The sequence below is a fragment of the Rhopalosiphum maidis genome, chromosome 3 (genome assembly GCF_003676215.2).
Source record: "Rhopalosiphum maidis isolate BTI-1 chromosome 3, ASM367621v3, whole genome shotgun sequence".
NCBI classification, from domain to species: Eukaryota; Metazoa; Arthropoda; class Insecta; order Hemiptera; family Aphididae; genus Rhopalosiphum; species Rhopalosiphum maidis.
This window is the reverse complement of record NC_040879.1, coordinates 29,935,639-29,962,341: the sequence shown is the minus strand read 5'-3', so window position 1 is coordinate 29,962,341 and position 26,703 is coordinate 29,935,639. Positions and strand designations below refer to the sequence as shown.

Sequence of the window (26,703 nt, the reverse complement as noted above, 5' to 3'; positions counted from 1 at the left end):
TATAATTAACTGTTTTCACAATTTGTCTGTTAGAAATTACATGTTATATAGTAAATGTCTTCTACTATATGAAAATGAATGTCTACATCTTTTTTATTCTTGTGATAAATAAAATTACCAAAAATATTTAGGTAATATCAAGATATGGTGCATAGAATTATGACAATAAAAGCATTATGATGTATAAATAGCACATATTTTATTTTATTTTTAATGTATATTATTCAATTAGTATTGTTCATATTATGGACAATTTACCAAAGAAAAAATTTGTTTGACCAGAAAATTTTTTTTTTTTATAATTTTAGATAGAACCACACATATAGAATCAATAAAATATATTTTAAAATACAATTTCGGTAAATATTTACCTGTAATAATAAATAAATAATTATACACAAAATATATGAATTATAAGAAAGTTTTGGTTAGTCAAAGAAAAAATTATTCAATGAGAATTATATATTAAATTCGTTCAATAATATCCAATCTTAATTTCTAATGTAAAAAAAGCAACATAATTAAAAAGATTTTCTAAAATTGCATTTGATCATGTTTAAATAAATAGTTTTTGAATATAATATTAATACTGTTTATTATAAAATATTATTATGATGGATTAGTGTAAAGTGAAAAATTCTGAAGAATTTGTTGAAGATCGGTGTTAGAATGTTTTAATGACTGCCGTGTATCCTTGACTACTTTGCTAACCATTAGTTTGATAAGTGATGAGCTTGACAAATCATGATTGGGCTTGTTTGCTTCAAAACTTCCCAAACAATCAAGTAGTAGTTTCAGTGTCAGTGTGTCATAATTATTTCTAACAACTTCTAAAATCTATAAAAAAAAAAAAAATTACAACAATATAAAAAAATGATTTTTTAAGCAAATATATTGAATTTTTAAATGCATTCTAAATAATAGCAGTACAATTTGTTAGTATGGCTTTGTTTTTATTGAAATTATAACAAAATTAAAGTAAATAATACACATATATATTTTTAAGATTTTATGTTCCTTTATATTAGTAAACAATGAAATTATTAATTAATAATTACATTAGTAATAAAAATGTTAATATACAGAGTGATTCTTTTATTATAAAACACTCATTATTTCAAAAAGTATTCATGTTTTTGAAAAATTTTTTTTACATAGTTTCAAGTAAAAAATCAAAAAAAAATTATATTTTTAAATATTTTTCATCCTTATATTTTTTTAAGTTTTTTTACTTTTTTGAATGACGACATAGTTTTAATTTCATATTCCAAAGCAGAATATTTTTCTGAGTATTTTGATACATAAAAACCGAATTTAGGACCAGTAGTTTATGAGTTATACATAAAGTTTAGACAAGCGGAGTAGTGGACAAATATTTTGCGGGGGTTACCCCGTACCGATCCCCTCCGCGCAACAAAAACTTTAAATACTTATAACCAGGACTAAAAGGAAGTTATAGCACTAAAAATATAAATTTTTAGCGCTTAAATATGCACATAAAAACATTAATATCAGCACTACAAATAGCACTAAAAATTGGAAAATATGCAAAATAAAATTTTAACAAACTTTTTAAACATTATAATTGTATAATTTATTACAACATATTTTTCATAGAATATGATGATAGGTATCGACAGCAATACGACTTCAATCCAATGATAGTGCAATAGTACAATATGGTTGATTTGATTTTAAAAATAAACAATTTATTGGAAACGAACGGAATTGTCCGATTTAATCAACGATAACAATGGTCTAAGGCCTTTTATTTCAGATGCGTACCATCTTAAAATAAAACAATTTGTTTTCGTTCACATATTCATAGGCAACTGTTTGGTAGGTTAACTAAATTTAGTTATTAAAAATATGCCCATAAACAGCATTTATAACTCCAAATTAGCAAAATAGCAGTAAAAATCGTAAATATGCAAAAAATAGCAAAATAAAATTTTGTGTATGACATCAAAGAAGTGTGAAACATATTTGTATCTTATTTTGGATTTTTTAGGACGAACCAAAAAAAATATTATACATTTGCTAGAACTTCCGAGCACTGCTTATAACTCATAAACTAATCACCTAAAATTCAATTTTTATGTATCAAAATACTCAGAAAATTCTTCTTCTTTGGAATATGAAATTTAAACTATGTTGTCATTCAAAAAAGTAAAAAACTTAAAAAAATATAAGGATAAAAAATATTTAAAAATATAATTTTTTAATAAAAATGTTGTATTTTTAACAACTTAAAACTATCTAAAAAAATGTTTTTAAAAACATAAATACTTTTTGAAGTAATGAGTGTTTTATGATAAAAAGAATCACCCTATATAGCAGTTTTATGATATATTAGAAAATTATTTTTATTTTATTTTTAGTTATCAAATTATAATAAATAAAAATGATATATAATTAATAGTATTCTTTTAGATGTATATTTTTACATTTTTCCTTAATTAAAAGGCAATACATTATTACAAAACAATTACAGAGACATTAAGTTATTTAATATAATTTACATAAAAAAGTTTAAAAATAAATTAAAAATCAGAAAAAAAATAGTTACTTCTTCACCAACAGGTGTAGTCACCGAATTCTTTTCTAACCAATTATCGATCTTTGGTATATAATGATTGATTATAGCTCTGAAAATTCAACAATAATATTTCCATAACTATGGCTTTAATAACATTTCAAACATGTAATTACCTGATATTGATTAGACAGTTGGATAATTTTGTGGCAGATAACTTGTGTTCACTAACAGCTGAAGAGTTTCTTGACGCTAAAATGTATTATAACATTAAAATTATTAAAAGGCTACAAGAAGCAAATAATAACATATTTTTATAATTTAAAATCAAAACTAAATAAATTAAAAATAGTAAACAGTATTAACATAAATTTCAAAGAAATAAATCATTTAATTTAGAATACTTTTGTTACATATTATAAACTTTACATCCATTAGTTGAACACAATTATTATTTTAAACCACAGACGATATTACATAACATTTTGTTTTCAAATTCAACTATTAGAACATTTAGCTCATGAATGATTATTTGTATTAAATAAAAGAAAATAAACAGAAAATTACTCCAATAATGGTATAATTTATGATAATAGAAAAATGTATGTGTATTATAATTATAATTTGATAAATACTTACATAAGACATATATATTGTCAAAAACTGTATGCATTCTTATAATTTCATAGTACAATTCATCATAACTACTTGGTGATGGAAGTAGCATATCACCATAAGTAATGAACAAGTTAAATATATTTACAATCTGTTAATAAAAATTATGAATTAAATTAAGTGATTTGACAATATATTTTTAACTTGTTTGCATGTATTTAGTAAAATATACTCACCTGTATTCCTAAATCATAAATATTCATATCTTGTGAAAGTTGATGTTCATATGTCATTAAAAATTTTAATAGCGTGATTAAAGAACTCCATAAATCTTTCCAATTGTAACATAAACGTACACTATTTCGTTTTTGGTAACATATTATGCGGTGAATTATGCTTATACATTTCATATATTGGTCAAGTGGTAATTTTTTCATCATGTGTCCTAACATAAACTCGATCATCAAATCTATAACATGTACAAAATTTGTATGTAAATGATCATAATGATTAAAGTTATTCTTTGATAACTGAAAATAATAATTTAAATTATGAACATCATAAAATAATTACGTTAAAAGTAAATACAATGTAATACTACCTAATAGAGCAGCGGCCAAAGGTTTTGGGGATTTGTCTGGAACAAACATATATCGTCTGGTAGGGGATCTATATAGATCAACTTTAAATTGTAAATTTACATCATGCATAAGTGAATTGGCAAATTGGTCATCAGTAATACTAGACAATATTACAAAGCATAGCATTGAATTATTTGCATTTGCTTCAGTCTTTGTGTCCTGCATTACAATTGAACTATCAAAAAGATACAAAAATTGATTAGAATTTAAAAACAAATGGTTCTGTAACAATTTAATTTACCAATATTGAAAAAATGTGACTAGAAGATTGGAGAATTGATTATCTGAAGGCGATTTGAGATCAGGATTATTTGTAACTGATTGTGTCTGTTGCATAACACTGGGGTGTGACTCATAGTTATTAGATGTATGGCAATGTGTTAATGTAGTCATAAAATTTCTGTTGTAATGTACAGCTTCATACAATGCAATTAATATTCCACTCATTGACCTTAAATTTAATTGATAAATGTAATTATTATTACTACTATTAATATTTTATTTAATAAATAAGACTTAAAATTCATTATTTTGTTTTATAGTGAATAACGTCTATAATAATGAAAATGCATAATAATAAAAGAAGAATATCAAGATTTGACAATTGCATTACTATACTCTACAAAATGAGATCGGACCTTGGTGGCGACCAGTTTTTGCCGGGCAGCGGTCAAACAACACCCATTTTTCAACCTTACTGAAGTAGCGAAGTCTGATCTCATCATGAGCAGAGTATAGGTATTTGATTTTATAATTCTTAACATTCTTAAAATATGAAAAAAAAAAATAATATAGCAAGTAATTGTACAATTGTAATCTATCAGTGGTCATTTTTTTACAATTTCAAAACATTTTTCAACACATTTTTTTGCAAAATTCTATCACTCTGGTTAAGGTATTGTTCAGGGAATTCTTATTTCTATCTGTTGATTTATCGAGTAATTGTATGTAGTTTAATTTATTGTAGAAAACTGCTTTATTTTTATTTGAATTCACATAAATATATCATTACAATTTAGGCATTAAAAATGTATATATAATATATAAATATTAATGAATTTAAATAAAACAATTCAAATATAAAATGAAATCGTAATAATTAATCTGTATAAAATCTATTTGATGCTTGTTTCATATGTTTTTGTTATTGGTAAAGTATCTATAAACTTTTTAGTTTTTAAAAACTTAATGATCAGTGTTAGAGTAGTTAGTAAGGTTTTACTAAATCAGTAATAATTAATATTCTTGTTATTTTGTTAAGAAAAGAAAGCAGAAATGTAACAAACAAGAAAAAGAAATATAATAAATGATAATGATACCTGATTTCTTGAGGTAATTCAATATTATGTTCTTCGATAGTATCAGGTACAAATAACATATTGCTAACAACTGATGTAAATGTATTAAACCATGTGTTATTTGAGTACTGTGCTACTTCATCTGATCGATATTGTTGACAAATTTCTTCCAATGACCATCTTATAATCTTTAAAAATGATAATTTTATAATAATTTTACCAATATTTTATTACAAATTTCTAACAATAACAGGTACTGAAATAGCAAACACAAATGTCAAGTCTCAAATATAAAAGTACTCAAATATATATATAGCTGGAAGAAAAGAAAGTATTGATGCTACTAGTCTACTTATATTACAGTAATTAGTATTAAATATTTATATATTTGCATCGTGTAGAAAAGGGATTTTCCATAGAATTTTAAACAGTAGAATGTACAGCACGACTTGATAAATTGTTAAATTTACCCAAGAAATAAATAGTAAGAGATATTAAGTTGGCTGGCCAGTATAGTAAGTTGGCGTCAAAGGATTCTATCTTTATTTAATGCTATGTTCTAAAAAAGACACATGTTCAGTTTGTACATACAATTTTGTCAATACAATACCATACCAAAATATGGTTATTAAAATTATACATCAATATTATTATTAATATATATATCCATATGATTGTGTCTTGTAACTTCTATAATTCACAAGTTAGATTTTTATTTACCATACTGTGACCGGATTCACCGGAATACAGCTACATTATTATTACTGATATAGTCAGTTTTAAATTTTTTCAAAAACGCATCTAATTATATAATTCTATTACAGTTTTATATTTGTTTAAAATTTTTAATGAGTAGTATAATTTATTATTTTTACCTGACTATAACCATTTAAAGTATCTTCTTTATCTAATAGTGATAACTTGACTACATATGGATTTGTTTTCTTAGCAGTTTCAACATTCATAAGTAATGTTAAGAGTAAAATAGAATCATAGCCATGATATGTTTGGTATATATTATTTGAAAGAACCTATAAAAAATTTATATTGGTAAGTCATTTAATTAATAATATTAATTTGTACTTCTGTCAAAGGTTCAAAAACACTGTTTGACATCAAATGGCGCAGAGCCGGGTTTTCATTGAGGTTGTCGGTTCCAGTAACAATTGTCAGTAAAAATTGTAGACATAGGTCTTTAACAACAACACATTCAGGTTCTTAAAATAAAAAAATATATAATTATTACTTTTTAGATGTAACCTTAAAATATATATAAATTATAAAAATAATATATTTATTTTGATTTTTACATGGAAACTAATAATTTTTACAAAAAATATGAAAACTATGAAACATAGCAATGCATGTTACAGGAAATAACTTCACAATTTAAGAATTTTATGAAATTAAAATATAGTCAATTCAATTAAATATACTAAGAGACCTCATTCTACTAACGCTTGATTGATATTTAATCAAGCAAGTATTGTATTATATTCTTAATTTTGTATGTATTCGTTACATTAAAATTCAGTTTATTGGGACAGTATCATAATGCAGCTGATAGATCACCGTCTGATATGTCCCAATTAATCAGATTTTACTGTAAATAATATATATTATATACATAAATATTTTAAAAAAATTTTTTTCAATTAAAAATAAGAATATATTCAATGTATATAAATTAGTAAATGTTAATTGCTATTTGTTTATATAAGCAAAAAGTTTACTGTACTAAAGTATTTTAAAAATGTTAATAGTTTTAAGAGTCAACTAATGAAGTAAAAAATAGGTTTACTTAGTTCAATTAAACTATATTTACAGTATTCAAAAAATAAATGTAAATATAAATTAATTATGATAGATATATTTTTTAAACTAAGTAAAATAATGATATGTTCATTACCACGTAACATTATATTGCATTTTCCCAATAAATTCTCAAAAACCATATCAGTGTCTTTTGGTATCACCAAAATAGAAATGAAATCAAACGTAGGGTTGATTCTAAATTTTTTGTATAGACTGCTTACTAAACATGTCAATGTCTAAAAATTAAATAAATCAAAAATTAATTAATACATTTATAAATACTATAATAAATCTAAGAACACAAATTATTATTCTTTTTTTTTAAAAATGTTTTAATACCTACAATAAATTAGGAATAACCAAATAATATTTTTCGAGGGTTAGAGTGGTGTAACTAGGACTATTTAATGGGATTTGATATGAATATTTATGATTTTCACAAGTTATAAGGAGTAAAAAAACCATCAAAAAACCATTTATAACTTATAATTTAAAATAATTCATACTAATGTATACAAATGTATTATTTATTTATTTTTATTTCATAGTAATATTTATAGTTTCCCTAACTAGTTCATACAATAAGTAAAAAAAGGTCTTGGGATGATATATCAACCATATAACCTTCCTAGTACATCACTGGATAGTTAAATTAGAAATCGACAATGTTTTCTGTGGTCAATTTACAATATGTTTTTCTAATGAGTGTAAAGGCAAAATAAAAAAAAAAATTAAAAATTAATTTTTAGTCTGCAAGCCAAATTAATTTTATCCATGGGCAAACATTTGGTTATCCCTTACATAATTTATATTCTATCATGATTAATAGTTTTTAAATTTCATTAACACAATAACTAAAATGTAGCCTACTTTTGTTTGGTATATACTCTTACTATCATAATCTTAAACACATTATTAATGTATGTATTATTATATTTACTTATTTATTTATTTAGATATTAATTAGTTTTTACTCATAATTAAAGACCGGTTTTGCATAAAATACATGTTGCTATTTTCAATATCATACACAGAGTGATTCTTTTATCATAAAACACTCATTATTTTAAAAAGTATTCATGTTTTTGAAAACATTTTTTTACAGTTTCAAGTTCTTAAAAAAAAGAATGTTTTTATTAAAAAAATATATTTTTAAATATTTTTTACTTTTTTGAATGACAACATTGAGTTTTAATTTTATATTCCAAAGCAGAATAATTTTCTGAGTATTTTGATACATAAAAATCAAATTTAGGTCGAGTAGTTTATGAGTTATATATAAGTATTTAAAGTTTAGATTCATGGAATGGAGTAGTACGGGGTTACCCCACAAAATGTTTGTCCACTATTCTGCTTGTCTAAACTTTAAATACATATATATATATATATATATATATATATATAACTCATAAACTACTTGCCCTAAATTTGATTTTTATGTATCAAAATACTCAGAAAATTATTCTGCTTTGGAATATGAAATTAAAACTCTATGTTATCATTCAAAAAAGTAAAAAACTTAAAAAAATATAAGGATAAAAATATTAAAAAATATAATTTTTTAATAAAAACGTTCTTTTTTTAAGAACTTGAAATTGTAAAAAAAAATGTTTTCAAAAAGTATTCATCTTTTTGAAATAATGAGTGTCCACAAATCATCAATCATTAACATCAAAATTTTATACAACATATTTTAACAAAAAACTGTACAATATACACTTAACGATTCAAAAAGGTGTAGAGCAAAAAAAACCAATTATAGTTACGTTTATAATGTTTATATAATATCAAATATTTTGCCTCTTAAAGAATATTTAGATGCTAAAAATAAGTTACTGAACTTCCATAATATAGGTTGATTGATGATTGTACACGAGTTTTATAGTGGAGACGTGGCTTTACCTATTTTATCTACTCTTGTTGATAAAATACCCAAAACAACATATAATTATAAAGCCATATAGGTACATTATTACAACTACTACTATATATTTATACAAGACAATTTTTGTTAGTAAGAATTACGTTGTAGCTAAGTTAAGTGTAGTTTGAGTGCACATGTTTTTTTGCTAAAAATTATTTTGTAATTTACAAATTAATTTTTAAACAGTTAAAATGCCCAAAATTTCAAATTCATAACTAGCATCAATTAGAAAATAAATTGAACCATATAATATTTCTGGTGAGGTTATCAAAATTTAAAAAAATATACAGAAATAAATATGGAACATACTTTGATAAGTTATTGTTTTTCAAATTAACATACTACATTAAATCATACTTTTTTCCTATTTATGTTACCAATGTAAGTATCTACTATTTAATTTAAATAAAATATTTTCAACAATGTATTATCTTATGATTAAAAATTAAATTACAATTTAATAAATTATATTTTTGTATTGCATATTTGTTATATTATACATCTCATACTTTTTGTTTATGAAAATTTAAATAAAAAATAATTATTACTGCAAAATTAAAATCAAATATAAAATGTAATTAAAATAAAAGTTGTATTTTGCATGTTATGCACTTTTTTCTTGCATATTTTGCCTTTTTTTAGTAGTATGTATGCATGCATATTTTACAATTTAAAATGCATATAAATCCGGTCTTTACTCATAATCAATACATAGTATAAAATTAAGTAGATTTTTATTGTTTGGGATAAACTCTGAAGCAGTCTAATAGATTTTGATATGGTTTTTACTGATGAATAGGCAATTAATTAAGGAAGGTTTATGTGTATAATTTATCGTATAACCTGATTAATAAAATCTCTAAGGTATAATCAAATTTGCGCCTCAAAGATGTAGGATGGTATATCCCTATTTAAAGAGCAATGAAATTACCATTGCGCACTAAAAACCCTCTTGCACAGTGGCACTTTATAGTAGAGTATCTCGAGTTCAAACCATGCTATCAAAATTACCCATTTTTATGCTTATTACTTATTATTTAATTTTTATTAGAGTAAAAAGACTAAAGAAAGTAAGACTAAAAATCCAAAAAATTGAGAAGTTTATTGATCGAGTGTAATATTAACAGGCTGTGAAATCAATTAAACTCTCAGATTTACCTTTTCAATGTCCAATTAAATTAGTATTTGGAATGACTATCAATAAAGTATAGGGACAAACACTTAACGTTGCTAGAATTGATCTAATCATTCAATGTTTTTCACACAGTTAACTGGACGTTGCCCTTTCTCACATGACATCCAAATTAAATTTGTATATTTATGCCCCAATGCGGAAAAAGTCAACAAGGCCGTTTACAAAGAAATTTTTTTAATCTTTCAATTAATATAAAAATACAATCATATATACCTTTTGCTCTATACATAGTTATACTACATAATTTCAACATACAAATGTGCTAATTTTTGCGCTTCATAGATTTAACCTATTAAAAGATAATAATTAGTAATAAGCATCAATTTTCCTATTGGCTCTAGGTAATATTTTTTTCATTCAATACATATTATGTTTAACAAAAAAATGAAAATTTAAAGGATATTTGATTTGCAATTCTTTTCACAAGGGATACCGTGCGGATACAGTTAGTGATATTATATAATAATATGTTTACCCACTAACCCGATCACCAATTATATACATGTTTTCTAGGCTATCATTAGCATGCCACAGATTTATCTGATATTTTAAAACTGATAGTATAATAATATAAACTAGGTACTAAACTATACAATTTGAATACTACATTAGTAGCTTAACTAGATATGAAGTTGATAAATATTTTTTTGAGTAGAAAATAAATGATACTTAACAGATATTTCTTATTTGCATAATTTATAATTATTTAACACAATTTGTGTAAATCAATAGTAAAATTTAAAAATTATTACATAAAATATAAATTGTAATTATATTTTTAAATTTAAGTAAAATAAACTTATTTGAATACAGATACTAAGTTTTCTCTAATAAAAAATATATGTAAAAAAACAATATTAGCCAATTTATTACTGCTAAATCAGTAGTATTAAACCTTATACAGTGAAACCTGACTTAACGGATAAAATGACCCGGTCCTAGCAAAAAGATAGGCATTTCCAATGTATTTTGACCTGTCTATAACAGACTCTTTGATTACGAACACGGACACTAATATTTTACCCCGGTGATTTCATAATGGACAAAAATCCTAGTTCAAATCTAAATGTAATATCAAATTATGTACATACTAACTATGAAACAGCTTCAATACAGAGTGAAATTAAGTACATGTGAAAACATAGATTACGACTGATTGCATTATCCCCGATTTTGATAACGTTAATTGCCAGTACCTATTGAATTTATGAGTTGAGATACAATTAAATAGAAATAAATAATCTTAGCAATGGCACTTACCGTACCGTATAAATCTTTCAAGTTAAAACAAAAGGTGAATATTATTCGTTGTAAAGAGTCTAGTGATTTGTCAATTTGTCAACCAGCTGATAAATATTAAAATTACATTTATAATGTACATTATGTAAAATATAATAATTTAATAATAATGATTATAATAATATGTACAATATTAATATAATATGCATACAAAATTTTAATTTTCTCTTAAGCAGATATGTTTCTAATTTTACTTATTAAACACTGAAACCTGTCTATAACGGACAATTAATTTGGTCCCGTGACTGTCCGTTATATATATGTTTCACTGTATTATAATATTAAATATACGTATTAATATTACCTTTAATGAAAATATTATACGCAATTGATGTTGGCATTCAAATGCTGTGATACATTTGATAAATAATAGTCGTATATTATCTTGAAGTGTAATTAATTGTTCAATACTTAATTTTTCCATTTCTGTTTCAATGTATGATATCTAAAGTATTAAACATGTAAATTAGTTAACAGAAACTGAATTAAATGAATTCATACTTTAGGTTTTAGTAGGAAAAATTCATCCCAAAAATTATCATTGTCTTTTGAGACATCTTCACCCTACAAAAAAAAAAAAATAATTAATATAAAATCGATTTACAAATGTACATGCTTAGCTATAATATAATAATGCATAAAATATCACTGATGTTTAAGATACTATATACAAAAAATACTAAGAAATTAAATTAATTCAAAAAATAATTGATAGTAAAAATATTAAAAGTTTCACTTACCTTAAAAAATGATTCATAAATTTGTACAACTTTTTCTTTAAGCTGTGGTTTGGACCCAGATGTACTTCGTCTACGAAATGCCATGTCTAAAAACCAGACCTAAAACAAAAAACAAAATATTGATCATGTATAATTACAAATAAATTCTATGAGTTGAATAAGATGTTATTGAATTTGTTAAATTATTAATTTGGTAGTTAAGTACTTATTTAAAATACCTAATGTTATAAATTTTAATAATTTTTATTTTAATGAAATAAAATTGATAATAAATCTTATTAAAAAGTCCTTGGTATGATAGATCTAATGATATATCAAAAAAAAAAAAATTATATGAAATGATAAATTATATATTTTTATTTACAATTATTATAGAATATTACTTATTAGTGATACTACAAAACAAACTACTTGTATTGAAAAATATATTTGCATTTATAAAGTGTATTTATTAGAGGTTTCAATTGGAGATGTGAAGTTTGTGTATAAGTGAGTGAAAAATGTGTATTCAAGGAAATCTATTGGTTATTACCTACAATACATATGAGTTTACTATTCATGTTACTATCCAAAAACTTTTTATAAACTTAGTAAACATAAAAAAATAAAAATATGTGAATAATTTATACAGATTTATAGATTTAAATAATAATTTCATGTGAATATCTGAAATCATGTACATATGAAATAGGAAGCTCTACCATTTATTAAAAAATTGGATGTACATACTTGAAGTATGTTTTATATAAAGATATTCATAATTTTATAAAAAACTAACTGACCCTGAATGGTGTTGTCTGTGAAAAATGAAATACCCGTTGATTTACTTAGTATTAACTCAGTTAAATGTAACCAGGTACACAGATTTTGAACATAGTCATTGGGTGGTTTTGATCAAATATAAAATCCAAGTTTAAAATGATATTCTATCATAACAACTATTATATTTTCTGTAACCAATGGCCACCTTATATAAACAAAAATATTTTTTTTTTTCAAGAGCCAACAAATCCGTATGTGATTTCTTTAAAATGCAAGTTTTTTTCAGAACACTTATAATGTGATGGCATGTGTTTTGTGAAAATTTCAAGTCTTTAGCTATAATAGTTTTGGCTGTAAGGTAGATTATGAATAAGTCAGTCAGATAGTGTCTTTTATACATATATTTATGAAAATAATATAATACTATTTTGTACATACCTAGTAGGCAACAATTAAGCAATTCGATGGATATAAAGAACACAATATTTTTCATACATGAAATATAAATTAAACTATCTTCAAAATAAGAAAATATTTTTATGAAACTATACATGGTTCTAAAATATGTACATAAGTAGTATGTAAAGGTATATGTATATGTATCTACTAACATATTTATTTTAAATTTAATAATATTTGTAGGTTGTACAAAAAAATTATAAATGTTTTGTGTAACTTAACCAGCTGTTATATGTTTACTTTACCGATGAATGCATAGTTTACACTTAATTAAATATCATATTTTATGTACCTATAAAATATTTCAAAAAAAACTCAATGAGTAACATTAGATGTGAAGTTTTGTACACGGCACAGATAATAAACGATTTGGCATAATATATTATTAAATTCTTTTACCTTGGGCTTGAACAAGTGTGAATCACCCAAAAATCCTGATAATCTATATTATATTATACACAATATGTTGTCTGCTAATACTCAAGTAACGTTTGAATTAAATAGGTAAACCAATTGTGATTAACGAGACATTATTCGCACGACGACAAACGATACGGAGGACTGATCAGAATAATACTGCACTACTTAGAAATGAAATCCCTTAAAGTTAATAAAATCCACAGCTAGTGGCTCAGTCACAGTTTTCGATGATCGCGTATTACTCGTATTAGATTAGATTTAGTGCATTATTGATAATTAAAATATGAGGAGATACAGAAAGATTGATAAGGCATATTATAGTGATAACGGTATTGCCGCCCACAACTTATGATAGCATATTTTACTAGCATTGTACCTACGTCAAACTACAATACATATTATTAATTCCGTTTTTACTTAAAATAGGTATGTATCTAAGGTAGAGAAATACAAATTCAGTGATAAATCAATTTCGTCAAAAATTGGACATGTTCCCTTTCTGCAATTAGTGATTCATATATGATATTATATCAGTGGTGTGGCAAGCATATTTCGAGCAGTAAGCAAAGTATGTAGTAATCAATAACCCACCCACTACACCCTCTACGTCTACAACATAATATATAATCTATATGGTAGTTTAGAATTTTCATTAAAGAACATAGGCCGTCAAAAATATATAAATATAAAAAAAAATATATGTGATTTAAATCATTTTTAAAATCCAAATCCAAAATCTTTAAAATCAATGAATTAAAAATCCAAAACCCAGCAATAATTGTCTTATGAAATATTTAAAAAATGAATAATACAAAAACATTTTTTTTTTTTAGTCATTTTAATCTATTGTTCCATACATTTTACCAACTAATAATTTTAATTTTTTTAATTAAATATTGTAACATGTTTAAAGTAATAGTCAAATTTATGGTTAAATGTTTTTTAATTAAATATAAATTATAAAAAAATAAAAAAGTTTTTTAAAATAAATAAACAATTTAAAAAAAGACAACATGAAGTTTAATAATACTATTATTATTATTATTAAATATTAATCATTTAATTAATTAATCAAGTTTGAAAAAAAATATTGCAAAAACTAACAACTTGGAAATAAAAATCATTTCAATAGTATTTTAAAATCAAATATCTAAATTCTTTTTAAATTTATTTTCAAAATCTAAAGGATTTGAAATTATGCCCAGTTATATATATACATACGTTGAATTTGTAAAAAAATGTTCTCAGCTTATGCCAAACCTAAGATGAAAATTCAATTAATATCAACTAAGACTAATAGTATATCAGTTGTAATAATAAAAAGCAATTTTAATCATCTTATTAAAATTTTAAGTCATGTTTATATTTATTCTTATTATAGGACTATTGATTAATTTTGAATTTTTTGAATTAAATAAATACTATTTTTTTTGTAAGTAATCCTTAGATAATATTTAGTTGCATTAATACTATTGAAATAAAATAGGTTCTATGATAAAAGTGTACATAAAAAAGATATAAAAAAAATTAAGAAATCATGCATCCCTGCTCTAGGCAATTGCTATACTCTTTGTGCAAAAGTTAATAATAAACTACTGCACAACTACCTACTTAAAAAAAATAACAACTGAAGGGTGAGTGTGAATAAAGTTTACAATGAAGCAATCTCAATATATTTTGAGAATTGAAAAATTCTCAGAATGTTTTTATTGTACACAATCATTGTGTACAAACTTAGAAAACGGTATACAATAAGGCAAAATATTTTTTGTTTTTAGTTGTTCCTGTAAAATTTACAAATTGCTACATAGCACGTTATTACCGCCCATGTATCAATTGTTGATACTAAAATACAAAAAGTTAATAACTAAAATAAAATAGAATCAAGACTTGTGTTTAAAAAAAACTTTTGTTTATTTTATACAATTATTTCAACCATCAACAGGCACAACTAAAACAGCAGGTACTACTACTTCGGGTTTAGATTTAATATTACTGGTTGGTGCTATGGGTAGAATTTCTTCCTTGGGTTCTTTAACGCTGAAATTATCTGGCAAAGGCTTCTTTGGACCAAGTTTACCTGATTGGTCTCATGGAAACATAATTTTTATCTTGATACCCAAAACTCCTAAAAAATATATATATTCAATTATTAATTATAAATAATTTTCGCAAAATGAATATTAACGTTTAGGTACAACAATTACTCTATTAAGCATCTCTAGTAGATTTCTGTAGGTGGTATCTATTTCTAAATAACAGAAGTCAGAAATGTACTTTTGATTATCTGTTTATATTAGAAATAATATTTATTTATATTATATGAATGTAATTAATGTAAGTGTATCTTACTAGTACCCGTATATAAACATACCTATAGATGATTCTGAAGTGCTTATTTAGCAGGGGTGGCTCCAGAGATTTAGTTAGGAGGGGGGGTTTGTTTTAAATTGTCTTATTATTCTTGGTATTTCCGTAATCTTAATAGAAAAATGTGTGCTACGCAATTAATCTTTTAAACAAAATAAAATAATATCATAGTATATTTTTTATTAATTTATTATTATAGGTTCTTCATAATATGCATAATATAGATAGCAGGTATATACCATCATACCTCTATCTACATACTTATGATAGTCAATACTTCGATAGTATAATAGGATTTTGTTTATAATTTTTTTTTAACAATACATAATTTTTTAGAAATACGGGCCTGGGGGCGGCTGTATACCCCCCTTCCTCCCGATCACCGATAAGTATACCAAGTTGGCCTATACTGAATCATTCTATTACACATTTACACATCAATACTGAACAGTAAAATAAGGAAGGTTATATAATAAAATCTGGCTAAGAAGATACCTACTATAATAAAACATGCAACGACTAACGATAATAATACTTGTTATAAATGATAAATACATACATAATATAGTAGATAGGTATATTTTAATACACAATTCACACAATGTTCATTGTTTATGTTTATCTCATTTATGTAATAAGTATATTAAATTAAATATAATAAATTAATTTGTTGGTAAATATTATTATAATATATTATATATAACAGTTTTTAAATTATATTCAATTCAATTTGTTATTTAGAGTAATGACTAATATTAGATACCTAATATAAATACGTGTCTAGGTATTTATTCGTATTATTATGAGTTATGGCAAAAGCAAACTAAAAAAATCGGTAAGTAGGTAATAACTAATAGTTTAGTTAGTTTTTAGGATAGTTAGTAGGTGCTGAGCGTAGATTGTTATTGAGTAGGTGAATAGGTCAATGTAATTGTAATGGATGCGGTTTTAATTTGACTTTAATGATAAATTATAGCATATCAAAAATGATTTTGAGCGGAGACAGTCATTATATTTTATTATAAACTTATACTTATTGCTATTATCGTAATTTATTTTATTATTAGTAATATAGTATAGTTAAGATTAATTATTGCAATGGTTATATTACCGATTTCGACTTACCGTAGAACGATTTGATTAGGTCCGTGGTATAAATAGAAATAACGATTTTTGTCAAAATTTGAACTTCAAACGAATATAAAAATATGTGTGCTTTAATGTTTTAAGTTTGCTAAAGGAAAAACTTATGCGAGAACCTATATTATATTTTTAAGTTTTTAAAAAACTCTTAATATTTTTAAATGTCAAATGCATTAAGCTTAAATCAAGTCTTTTACGAGTATAGACAATAATGATTTAAGTAACAAAATGTTTCTACGATTAAAACTTTTTGAATTATTACAAATACTTAAATAATTTGATGAAAAATCGTTATTTTACGCGTAAAAATCACATTTCAAAATTTCAAAATGTGAACTTCAAATGTCTTCAAATAAATTATTATATTGTATTTTCTATTTTTGGGGGATTTATTAAAAAATGTGTACAAGGAACCTTGCAATAAATGTAAAAGTTTTACTAGGTAATAAAAATTAAAAAAAAAAACAAATAATGAATATGTATTATGTATATACTATTTCTAGTATTTTTAAATTGCTATAAGGAAATCTTAAATGTGTATAATATAACTTAGTTATCAAGGTGTTAGAATAAGCCTAAAATGTTTTATTAACAATTTAAAAAAAGAAGAAAAATAGGTAACCGCTTTATATTATTTATTTATGTATTATTGCTATTAAACACACTATCTGATTTATCTCAAGGGTTTCTTAAAAAAAATTTGATTATACATAAAGTAAAAGAACTTTTAAATTGTAATATTTTACATGCTAAAAACTTGTTTATAAATTATAAGTATGAAAAAAATGTATGAGAAAATATAGACAACGTTTAACGTTTTTACCTTTAGGTTTGCAAATGGACCAATCTATTATTATTATTTTTTTATTTTACTACACATTGGAATATTCGAACAGAAATTTGCTATGTTAAACCTTGAAGTTTGTAAGACGGTAATATGGACAAAATACACGGTGGAGAGAGGATAAACGTCATCTTAAGCAGTCTTAATTAAATATTAAGAGACATTAAAATGTACGTATTATATTATTGTATAATATTTAATATATCAAAAAATAGTTTTATTATAGCTTTCTGTTTAATTTGAATATACTTACAGTTGTTACAAAAATAACGAATAGATGGCGCTTAAGTATTGTAATTTGAATTACTTTCAGATCAGCCAAATAAAATTGTGTGGTATTATAATACGGTCTGTGGTTATTTAATCAAGACATTGACAACTACCTAATAGGTCTTGAGTCTTTTTACTAGTCGTTTTTCATTTTTTTTTTATCGATGCTTATTTTTATTAATTGCATGAACATCAGTTCTCTTTTCATGATGTCCAAACCATTATAGAAGTTTTATTTTTTAAAGAATAGAATATTTGGTCTATTTAGATTCTGCGGATTTTGATTTGTCTTGAATTGTAACCCAACTTGGTGTTATAGTTTGGGAAGTATACATTTCATAATTAGTACATTTCTTTTGAAAGTATAATAAGTCCTATATAATTTATTTTATTCGGAGACCAGGTTTGGATTAGGTACGTATGTTGTACTACTGGTTGCAAATAACTATAGTTTTAGAGTGTCTTTGAATTGCGTGATAGTGATTTTGATTTTAGAAGTTTCATACATTTTTGGCTATCACATTTATCTTAAACTGTTTCTGTAGTGCTAAATTAAATATAGTGTAGAAGGTAAATTAAATAAGACTATGTATTTTATGGCCAAAGACTTGACATTATCTCGAAAGCCTTTATATCGTGCAGAAAACGTACTCTTCAAATAATTTTAGTATTGCATCATTTTATGACAAATATAAACCTTTTAAGTTTGCTTAATACTACTGCGTTATTCATGATGCTAATTTTACTACGCATGCGTGTTCTGCGAAAGTTAAACATATGAAATGTTTATTTAAATATTTAATGTAACTTATTTATCTATTTTTAGATACTTAATTTTTCTTAAACCATATTTGTCTATTGTTTTTATGTGGGTAGTTTTTTAATGTTAATTTTAGAATTTGTTATTTATAAGTGATATATTTTTAAGACTATTGATAAATTATTTTAATTTTTTCGTTTCAAAGAATTTCAGTTAATATGTAATGTATAATATATAAAAAATTTATATATTTTTTTAATAATAAAGTAGGTACTAAAACAGTTTATACGAGTAAGTAGTAGTAATTACACACGATTTTTATTGAACAATAATGATATACCTATGCTTATATTGGCTATTGTTTTTACCCGTGTTTTTTTAATGTCTATTTATTTTAAGCATGTATAAAATATAAATATTACATGAATGTTTGTTGATTGACATATGTGCTTCTATAATTAAGCTTCACATTTATTCTTGAAAAAATATAGTTTTGGAATTTTATTTTGAAATAAATGTATGTTTAAAATTTTTAATATCGTATATTTAACTCTCGACAAAATGTATACATCATCAATTACTCAAAATACACATATTCGCGTATATTTTACCTAGATAATACATTATTATTGTTATTATTTTTTCTTATTTATTTTAGGTATTTTAGCTGCCATAGATTTACAAACATCGAATATTATATAAAATAATACTTTACGGAACTCAATCACAATACGAAAAAAAAATTTACTACGTATGCGTTTTTGCTTGTTTTCGCGTAGTTTTAGAAGATGGAAGAAATTAATGTACAGGATTTGGAATTGAAGTCACTGATCGGCTTCGACGGAAATCCACCGAACGGTCTAATATTGCACCCAGACGGCGTTCATCTGATCTATCCGCTCGGTACCAACGTGACGGCCTACAATTGGTCAACCAAGGTGCAGCGGTTCTTCGCGGGGCTGACCAACATAATATCGGCGGTGACGGTATCCAATACTGGGAAATACGTGGCTGCCGGCCAGGTGAACTACATGGGTTTCAGATCGCCGATTATCATATGGAATTTCCAGACTGGTGAGGCGGTGACGAACTACGAGTCGCACATGGTGCGCGTCGAGTCGGTGGCGTTCTCTTGCTGCGAACAGTACTTGATATCGCTGGGCGGCATCGACGACGGCACCATCATCGTGTACGAGATCGACAAGAAAGAGGTGCTGTGCGGCTCGTCGTCGGTGAAGTCGACCGCCGGCATATCGACCGTGCTCAAGGCGGTGAACTCGCGCAACAGGTGCTTCTTGGTGGCCGGCGACAACATGCTACGGTTATGGACGTTGAACAAGGAGCAGAGGAACTTGCAGGGGCTGGACACGTCGTTCGCCAAGATCAAACGGAAGATCCTGTGCACCGTGATCGATTGCCTGGACGAGTATGCGTACTGCGGCACCAGCACCGGGGACGTGCTCAAAGTGAAGCTGAACTTCCCGGCGGACGTGACGGACCAGAAACCGTCCGCGTCGCCAACGTTGGTCGGCTGCTTCGCCAAGTATCCGGCCGCCGCCGGCAAGAAGCGGTCGGCCGGCGTCATGGTGGAACTTTACAGCAAGGGCGTAACGTCGTTGCTGCTGTTCGCGGACGACGGCACAATGATCGTGGGTTCGGGCAACGGTGTCGTGGAACTGGTCCGGCAGAAGGTGCAGCAGGCGCAGCATCAGAATCACGGCCACAAAATGGCTGAGACGCGGCTGGCGACGCCCACGCGTCCGCTGCTGGTGGCCGTCCTGTCGGCGGACGTCGAGTCGACCGTGACCAGCATACAGCTGATGGGCGACCACACCGTGCTGGTGGGCACCATCGATTGCGAGCTGTTCACCATCAGCGCGGCCACGTTCGCGGTGACCCGCATGTTCACGTGTCACACGTCCGCGGTGCACGATCTGGCGTTCCCGCTCGACTACAGCAAGGTGTTCGCGACCGCCAGCAAGAACGACGTGCGCGTCTGGTCGGTGGACACGCTCCAGGAACTGCTCCGGGTCACCGTCCGGAACTGCACGTGCTCCGGCGTACTGTTCTCGCACGACGGCGCGCAGATCATCAGTTCCTGGAACGACGGTCGCATCCGGTCGTTCACGCCTGAAACCGGCCGGCAGCTGTACACCATACACAACTGCCATAACAACGGCGTGTCGGCGATAGCCATGTGCAAGGACGGCGTGAAGCTGGTGAGTGGCGGCGGTGACGGACAGGTGCGCGTGTGGCAGTTGAACGGCACCAACGGCGTACTGCTCGCGGTGCTCAAAGAGCACAAGGGCGCGGTCACGTCGATCGACCTGCACCGGCTGGGCCACGAGGCGATCACGTCCAGCACGGACGGCACGTGCATCGTTTGGGACATTGTCCGGTACACGCGGCTGTCGATAATGTTCTCGTCGACAGTGTTCACGAGCGCCATGTACCACCCGAACGCCACCCAGCTGTTGACGAGTGGCACCAACCGGTACATTGGATTCTGGGAGGCGCTCGACGGGTCGTTGATCCGTGAGATCGAGGGGTCCGCCGTGGCCGCGATAAATTCGTTGGACATCACGCCTACAGGTTGGTTTGCAGTTCGACGCCAGCGAGGCGATGATGACAAAAAAAAAAAAAAAAAAAATATTATTTTAGAGACGAAGGGGAGTAATTAATCCGCCTGGACGAGTAGATATTTTCAGGGCTTATTATTGTCATAGGCCCAACTATAGGGCCCAAACTTTTCTTCCCTTTTTGGTTACGCGGGAAAGGAGGGGGTGCTAGATTACTATAATGAAATTGTTGAGCAATGTTTTACTATTGTGGCATATAGTTGTATGTCTTTTATTTGATAGTGATTTTAATTAACTTAAAAGAGACATATAAATGGCTTAAAATAAAAAAAAATATTTAAAACAAAATCCAATCATTATAAAATTGGAACTGACTAGTGATTAGTACCCGTGATCTGATTGATGTGTAATGTATATAGTTTAAAATCTTTGAATTTAATATTATTTTATATACTATAAAGTTACTTAAAAAATCAGGTATTATCTATCGATATTAAGTTATACATCAAATAGTTAAAATAACATTTTTTTTTAAAGATATAACTAATAAATATTATCATTAAATTTATCATCTTGTTTTTTTTAAATTTCATTATTTTGACTTCTTGTCTTTGATTTACAATTTTGTTGCATTAATATGATTGTTACAGCCGTCGACTTATATATAACGTATAATGTATAAAATGTCCCAAAAGTCTCGTATTCACCCTAATACTATATGATAGAAAATCGATATAATTTAATTTGATTTTGCGATTAAACTGTTGAAATAATTCCATTTTTAAAATTAAAATTACATTTTTTAAGACGATTTATTTTTTGAATTAAAAAAAAAATATTCTGAAAGCTTTCCTGGTAAGTTAATCTAGACTTGCAAATAATTATTTCGAAATCGGTATTATACATAGGTGATTAATTTAAACAAATGCAATCCGCTTTAGTTTTTTGTTTACCAATACTGTAGTTATTCTCGAGAATATCAAAACCTTCATATGCTCTTAACTCGATAAATTTTTACTAAATTTTAATATTTCTACAATAAATATGATTAAAAAATTGTTTTTCTCGAAAATATAAACAATTTGATGCTGTACAAACAATTTTTTTTTAAACGTATATACCACCAAATTAGAATTTTCTCACGCATAGACTATTGTTTACAAACGACCCACATGTCAGTTGCTCGGTGGCGGCGATACGGAACTTTTGGGACGTAGTGCAGTACACTTACAATAATATAATCATAATGTACCGTGGTGTGTTGTATGTAGGCAAGTACTTCGTGACCGGTAGTTCGGATCAAACGGTTAAGGTTTGGCTGTACAACGAGGGGGTGCCTACACACGTAGGCGTCGGCCACGCGGGTGTCGTGACCAACGTAAGGGTGAGTCCGGACGGTCGGTACTTGGTGAGCACGAGTGTGGACGGTGGCATATTTCTGTGGCGTTTCCCGCACGACAAGGACGCCGTACCGCCCAGCAGTCGGTGCTCGACGGTCAGCGGCATGAGCGCGGGTGAACAGCAGACGGTTCGGTCGCGGCAGCTGTCACTCAAGAAGTCGATGCCGGTTCGAAAAGAGAACATTTCCGACATATCGTCGGCGCAGAAGGTGATGTCGGTGTTGGTGAACGGCGGGGCTGTCGGCGACGGTGATGCGGGTGTCGCCCGCGAGGGCAGTGGCAGTAGGAAAATTTGCAAATCGTCGTCGTCCATCCGATGACGGGCCCCGCTGCAAGTCTTGTCGGGGTCACGAGGAACAGTGTTGCTTTTGCTTCCGCATTCGTAGTGTCATATTTGCTTTGTGTTTACTACTCTTTCCTCACATTCTTGACGGGTAAACGGATCTTCCGGGTCACTTTTTGGGAAATTTTATGATTGCTATGATCACACGTACCTTTTATTTCTTAGCAACTGTATTTTTTTTTTCGTACAATTCTATCACAATCTATAATATTACAAATTACAACCGTATAAACAACAAATGGAAGTAAAATATTTTATTTTGGTACATAGCTAGATGAATCATAGACCTTTAAAAGAAATGGACTGATAGCCGAAAGATATAGATAGAAAGATTTTCGGAGAATATTATTATTTTAAAAATATAGCATAAAAGCCTATATCTTAGTCCATAAATATCTATATAAATTAAGAGTATGAGAGAAGACTTATAACAAAGATAAAAACAATTCTAGAAAAAGATAGTGTACACTTTATCTTTACCTATCATAGTGGTGGTCAACATGACTATGTACGCGAGCCACATATATTAATGCAATTATATCAAGTGCCAAATTATCTAATCTATACTTTTATATCATAAAAATAATAAAGATAGCAAACATATCAAATTACGAAATATGAAATTATAAAAATAATAATAATAATAATAAAAACATTTTTTTTTTTTTTAATAAATGTATGCAAAAAAAATAAAAATTTTAGTTTTTGTAAATTAGATCGAGAGCCACAATTTGACCACCCCTGATCTATCATATACACAACCTCACAGGTATTGGCTATCTTTTTCTAACAATGTTTGTATTAAATAATTTATGACGGTGTGTGAGGTACGCGTAGTTCATATTATATAAACATATAGCTATATGAGTTGAATACGTGTGCATGTATAAACTATATGATGTATATATGTCATATATAATAGTGACAATTTGTGACATATTATGTGGCTAAACGGATAATACTTTCAACAAATATCCAAATTGATTGATAACACTGATCAATAAGATTTACTGTGTCATTCCTTATAAATAAATTATAATTAATTTATAAAAATAAAAATTCCCATTGTTACGATTATCTTAATTCAAGAGGTTTATCAGAAATTTAAAAATTAAATTTTTCGTAACACAAAACAAATAAAACTAATGTTGTGTAAAATATTAAAAAAATTATTTTATTATATTCATTAGTTTAAATATTTCTAGCTAATTGAGTTTAAGAGACCTAGTATATAAATTAATGGCCAACGGTAATATACGAATAATAGCGTACATTAAATTTAGGTTCAAATTATATTTTAAAAGTTATTTGCAATTGATGTCATATGGATTATGGATACACTGTAGTCATATAATCGATGAAAAGACGTCCTTAAAAATTTACATACTTTTAGCTCCAATACTTTGGAAAGTATTAGGTATGTACTTGATTATGCAAAATTTATGGAATACATAATAATGATAATATTATGTTGTATAAATATGCAATGCAATTTAAAAAAAGGTTGGTAAGTGAGTATCGCTCTGCTGTAAATTAGGTGTCAAGTAGATCATTATTATGGGTGTGTTGAACATGAATAAAATGACATTATATCATTGTACATAAAAAACGATTCTGAGTGGAAAAAGTTTGTCGGCCTATATCACTAAGTATATTTCATGATATATTATGATATATATATATTTATGATATCTTTAACTGTTAGTCATTCATTTACTTTTAATATTACAGTTGGCTGATCTAACTTTTCCCGAAAACATTGCATTTTTACGATATTATTAGTATTTAATTAATATAACATTATATATTCTTATCATATTATATAACTTAAAATCGAAATTACATACTTTTATAAGAACTTTAAAAAAGTAAAAATAGCTTATGTTTTAAAATACATTTAAAATGCCTGTAAAAAATTATTAATATTTTATTTAATTTTATGGTTTTAATATAAGCTACTGATAAGGAATCTTATATTCAATTTTTAAAACTTGATGTAAAAAAGAAAGTTCATATGAATTCCTAACTACAAAAAGTTTTGCATTTTTTTTACAATTTTGACGAACTTCATAAAAATTCTAACTTCAAGTGTTTATACAAAATTAGCTTTCTTTTCGGGTGTTTTTTTTGTTGTTTAAATTGAAAACCTAATAAAGAATTTTGTTTTAAATTTTTAAATATTATATATGAATTTCTAATTACAAAATAATTTGTATATTTTTGAGATTTTAACCTAATTTTCAACGCTAATAAAAAAATAATGTGAATAATAATTTACTATAGATTTACGATATTTTTAATCGACATTTCTAAAAAAAACTAAAAAAATGGAAATTTTCTCATGCCTGTAAATAGGCAGTTAAAAAATAATCGATGTACTTTGAAAATGTTATCATTAATTGAAAGCGTTATATGATCAATCTTATCATTAAATGACAATATTTTGGTGACAATTCCAAGTAAGTACCACGGTTATAGGTAATATAGTGTATAGGTAAGTACCTACAGTTAACCTTTTTTTAGCTACACACACAAAAAAAAAAAACAAAAAAATATATAATTTTTCCAAAATTATGATTTGCGTAAATTCTCGTTTTTCATTATTTTTTGTTTTTTTTTCGATTACAAAATAATTAAGTACTGATTTTTTATCCAGAATATCAATTAAATCTACATTTATACTAGAAACCACCGCTGTTTTTGAAAATCACTCAACACTCTAAAAGGTTATGACAGGTAGAAAAATACTCACATCATTATAAAATCAATACATTCATTGTTCCGCTCAGAATTTAAATAATATTAAATACAATAAATGTATTTGAAGTAGTATAGTTTTAAAGTAAATTCTAGGCTAAATATACTATTTACAGTGAAAAAATATCAAGACCAACAATCTTTTTTGTTTAATATACTAGAGGATATGCAGTTAGCTAATTTTTGTCAATTTGTAAAATATTATAATTTATAATAATATATAGGTTTTATATTATCTATGTTAACCTAACCTTGAAATTAGAATTTTAGACAAAGCCATTGATCGAAAATTTCAATTTAGGAAAATGCCTTTGAAAGTAATTTAATAATACACAGTAAATTATACTCCATTTCCACAAAAGCAATACTTAATTTAATTCAATTGATTTTAGAGGTACCTACTACTTAAAAATAAATAGATCATACAATTTTTTTTTTTTTATTTGAAACAATTATTCTGGTTTGATAATATTATGTAGTGTAGAATGACAAGTAAATATGCTATTTTATACATGCCATATGTGTTTTGTAAA

At 27.0% G+C, this 26,703-nt stretch overlaps 2 protein-coding genes across 3 annotated transcripts; one reads left to right on the top strand and one right to left on the bottom strand.

Moving 5' to 3' along the window:
• Nucleotides 1-427: 427 nt before the first annotated feature.
• LOC113556038 (armadillo-like helical domain-containing protein 3) lies at nucleotides 428-13,949 on the bottom strand. Of its 2 annotated transcripts, XM_026960739.1 has the most exons (15): nucleotides 13,684-13,949; nucleotides 12,064-12,162; nucleotides 11,825-11,887; nucleotides 11,628-11,768; nucleotides 7,000-7,141; nucleotides 6,174-6,307; nucleotides 5,966-6,121; nucleotides 5,112-5,278; nucleotides 4,034-4,243; nucleotides 3,753-3,967; nucleotides 3,388-3,620; nucleotides 3,176-3,302; nucleotides 2,713-2,788; nucleotides 2,570-2,648; nucleotides 428-837 (listed from the first exon to the last, which is right to left on the bottom strand). In XM_026960739.1, exons 2-15 carry the CDS (start codon nucleotides 12,145-12,147, stop codon nucleotides 610-612), a joined length of 2,055 nt encoding a protein of 684 aa, XP_026816540.1. In that variant the 5' UTR covers nucleotides 12,148-12,162; nucleotides 13,684-13,949; the 3' UTR covers nucleotides 428-609. The 2 variants fall into 2 exon arrangements, with proteins under 2 accessions (XP_026816540.1, XP_026816542.1); XM_026960741.1 differs by lacking the exons at nucleotides 11,628-11,768; nucleotides 11,825-11,887; nucleotides 12,064-12,162; nucleotides 13,684-13,949 and adding an exon at nucleotides 11,116-11,192.
• A 5,930-nt stretch (nucleotides 13,950-19,879) lies between these two features.
• LOC113558942 (cilia- and flagella-associated protein 52-like) lies at nucleotides 19,880-23,390 on the top strand. The gene is made up of 2 exons (XM_026964534.1): nucleotides 19,880-21,683; nucleotides 22,942-23,390. Exons 1-2 carry the CDS (start codon nucleotides 19,880-19,882, stop codon nucleotides 23,388-23,390), a joined length of 2,253 nt encoding a protein of 750 aa, XP_026820335.1.
• Nucleotides 23,391-26,703: the final 3,313 nt, after the last annotated feature.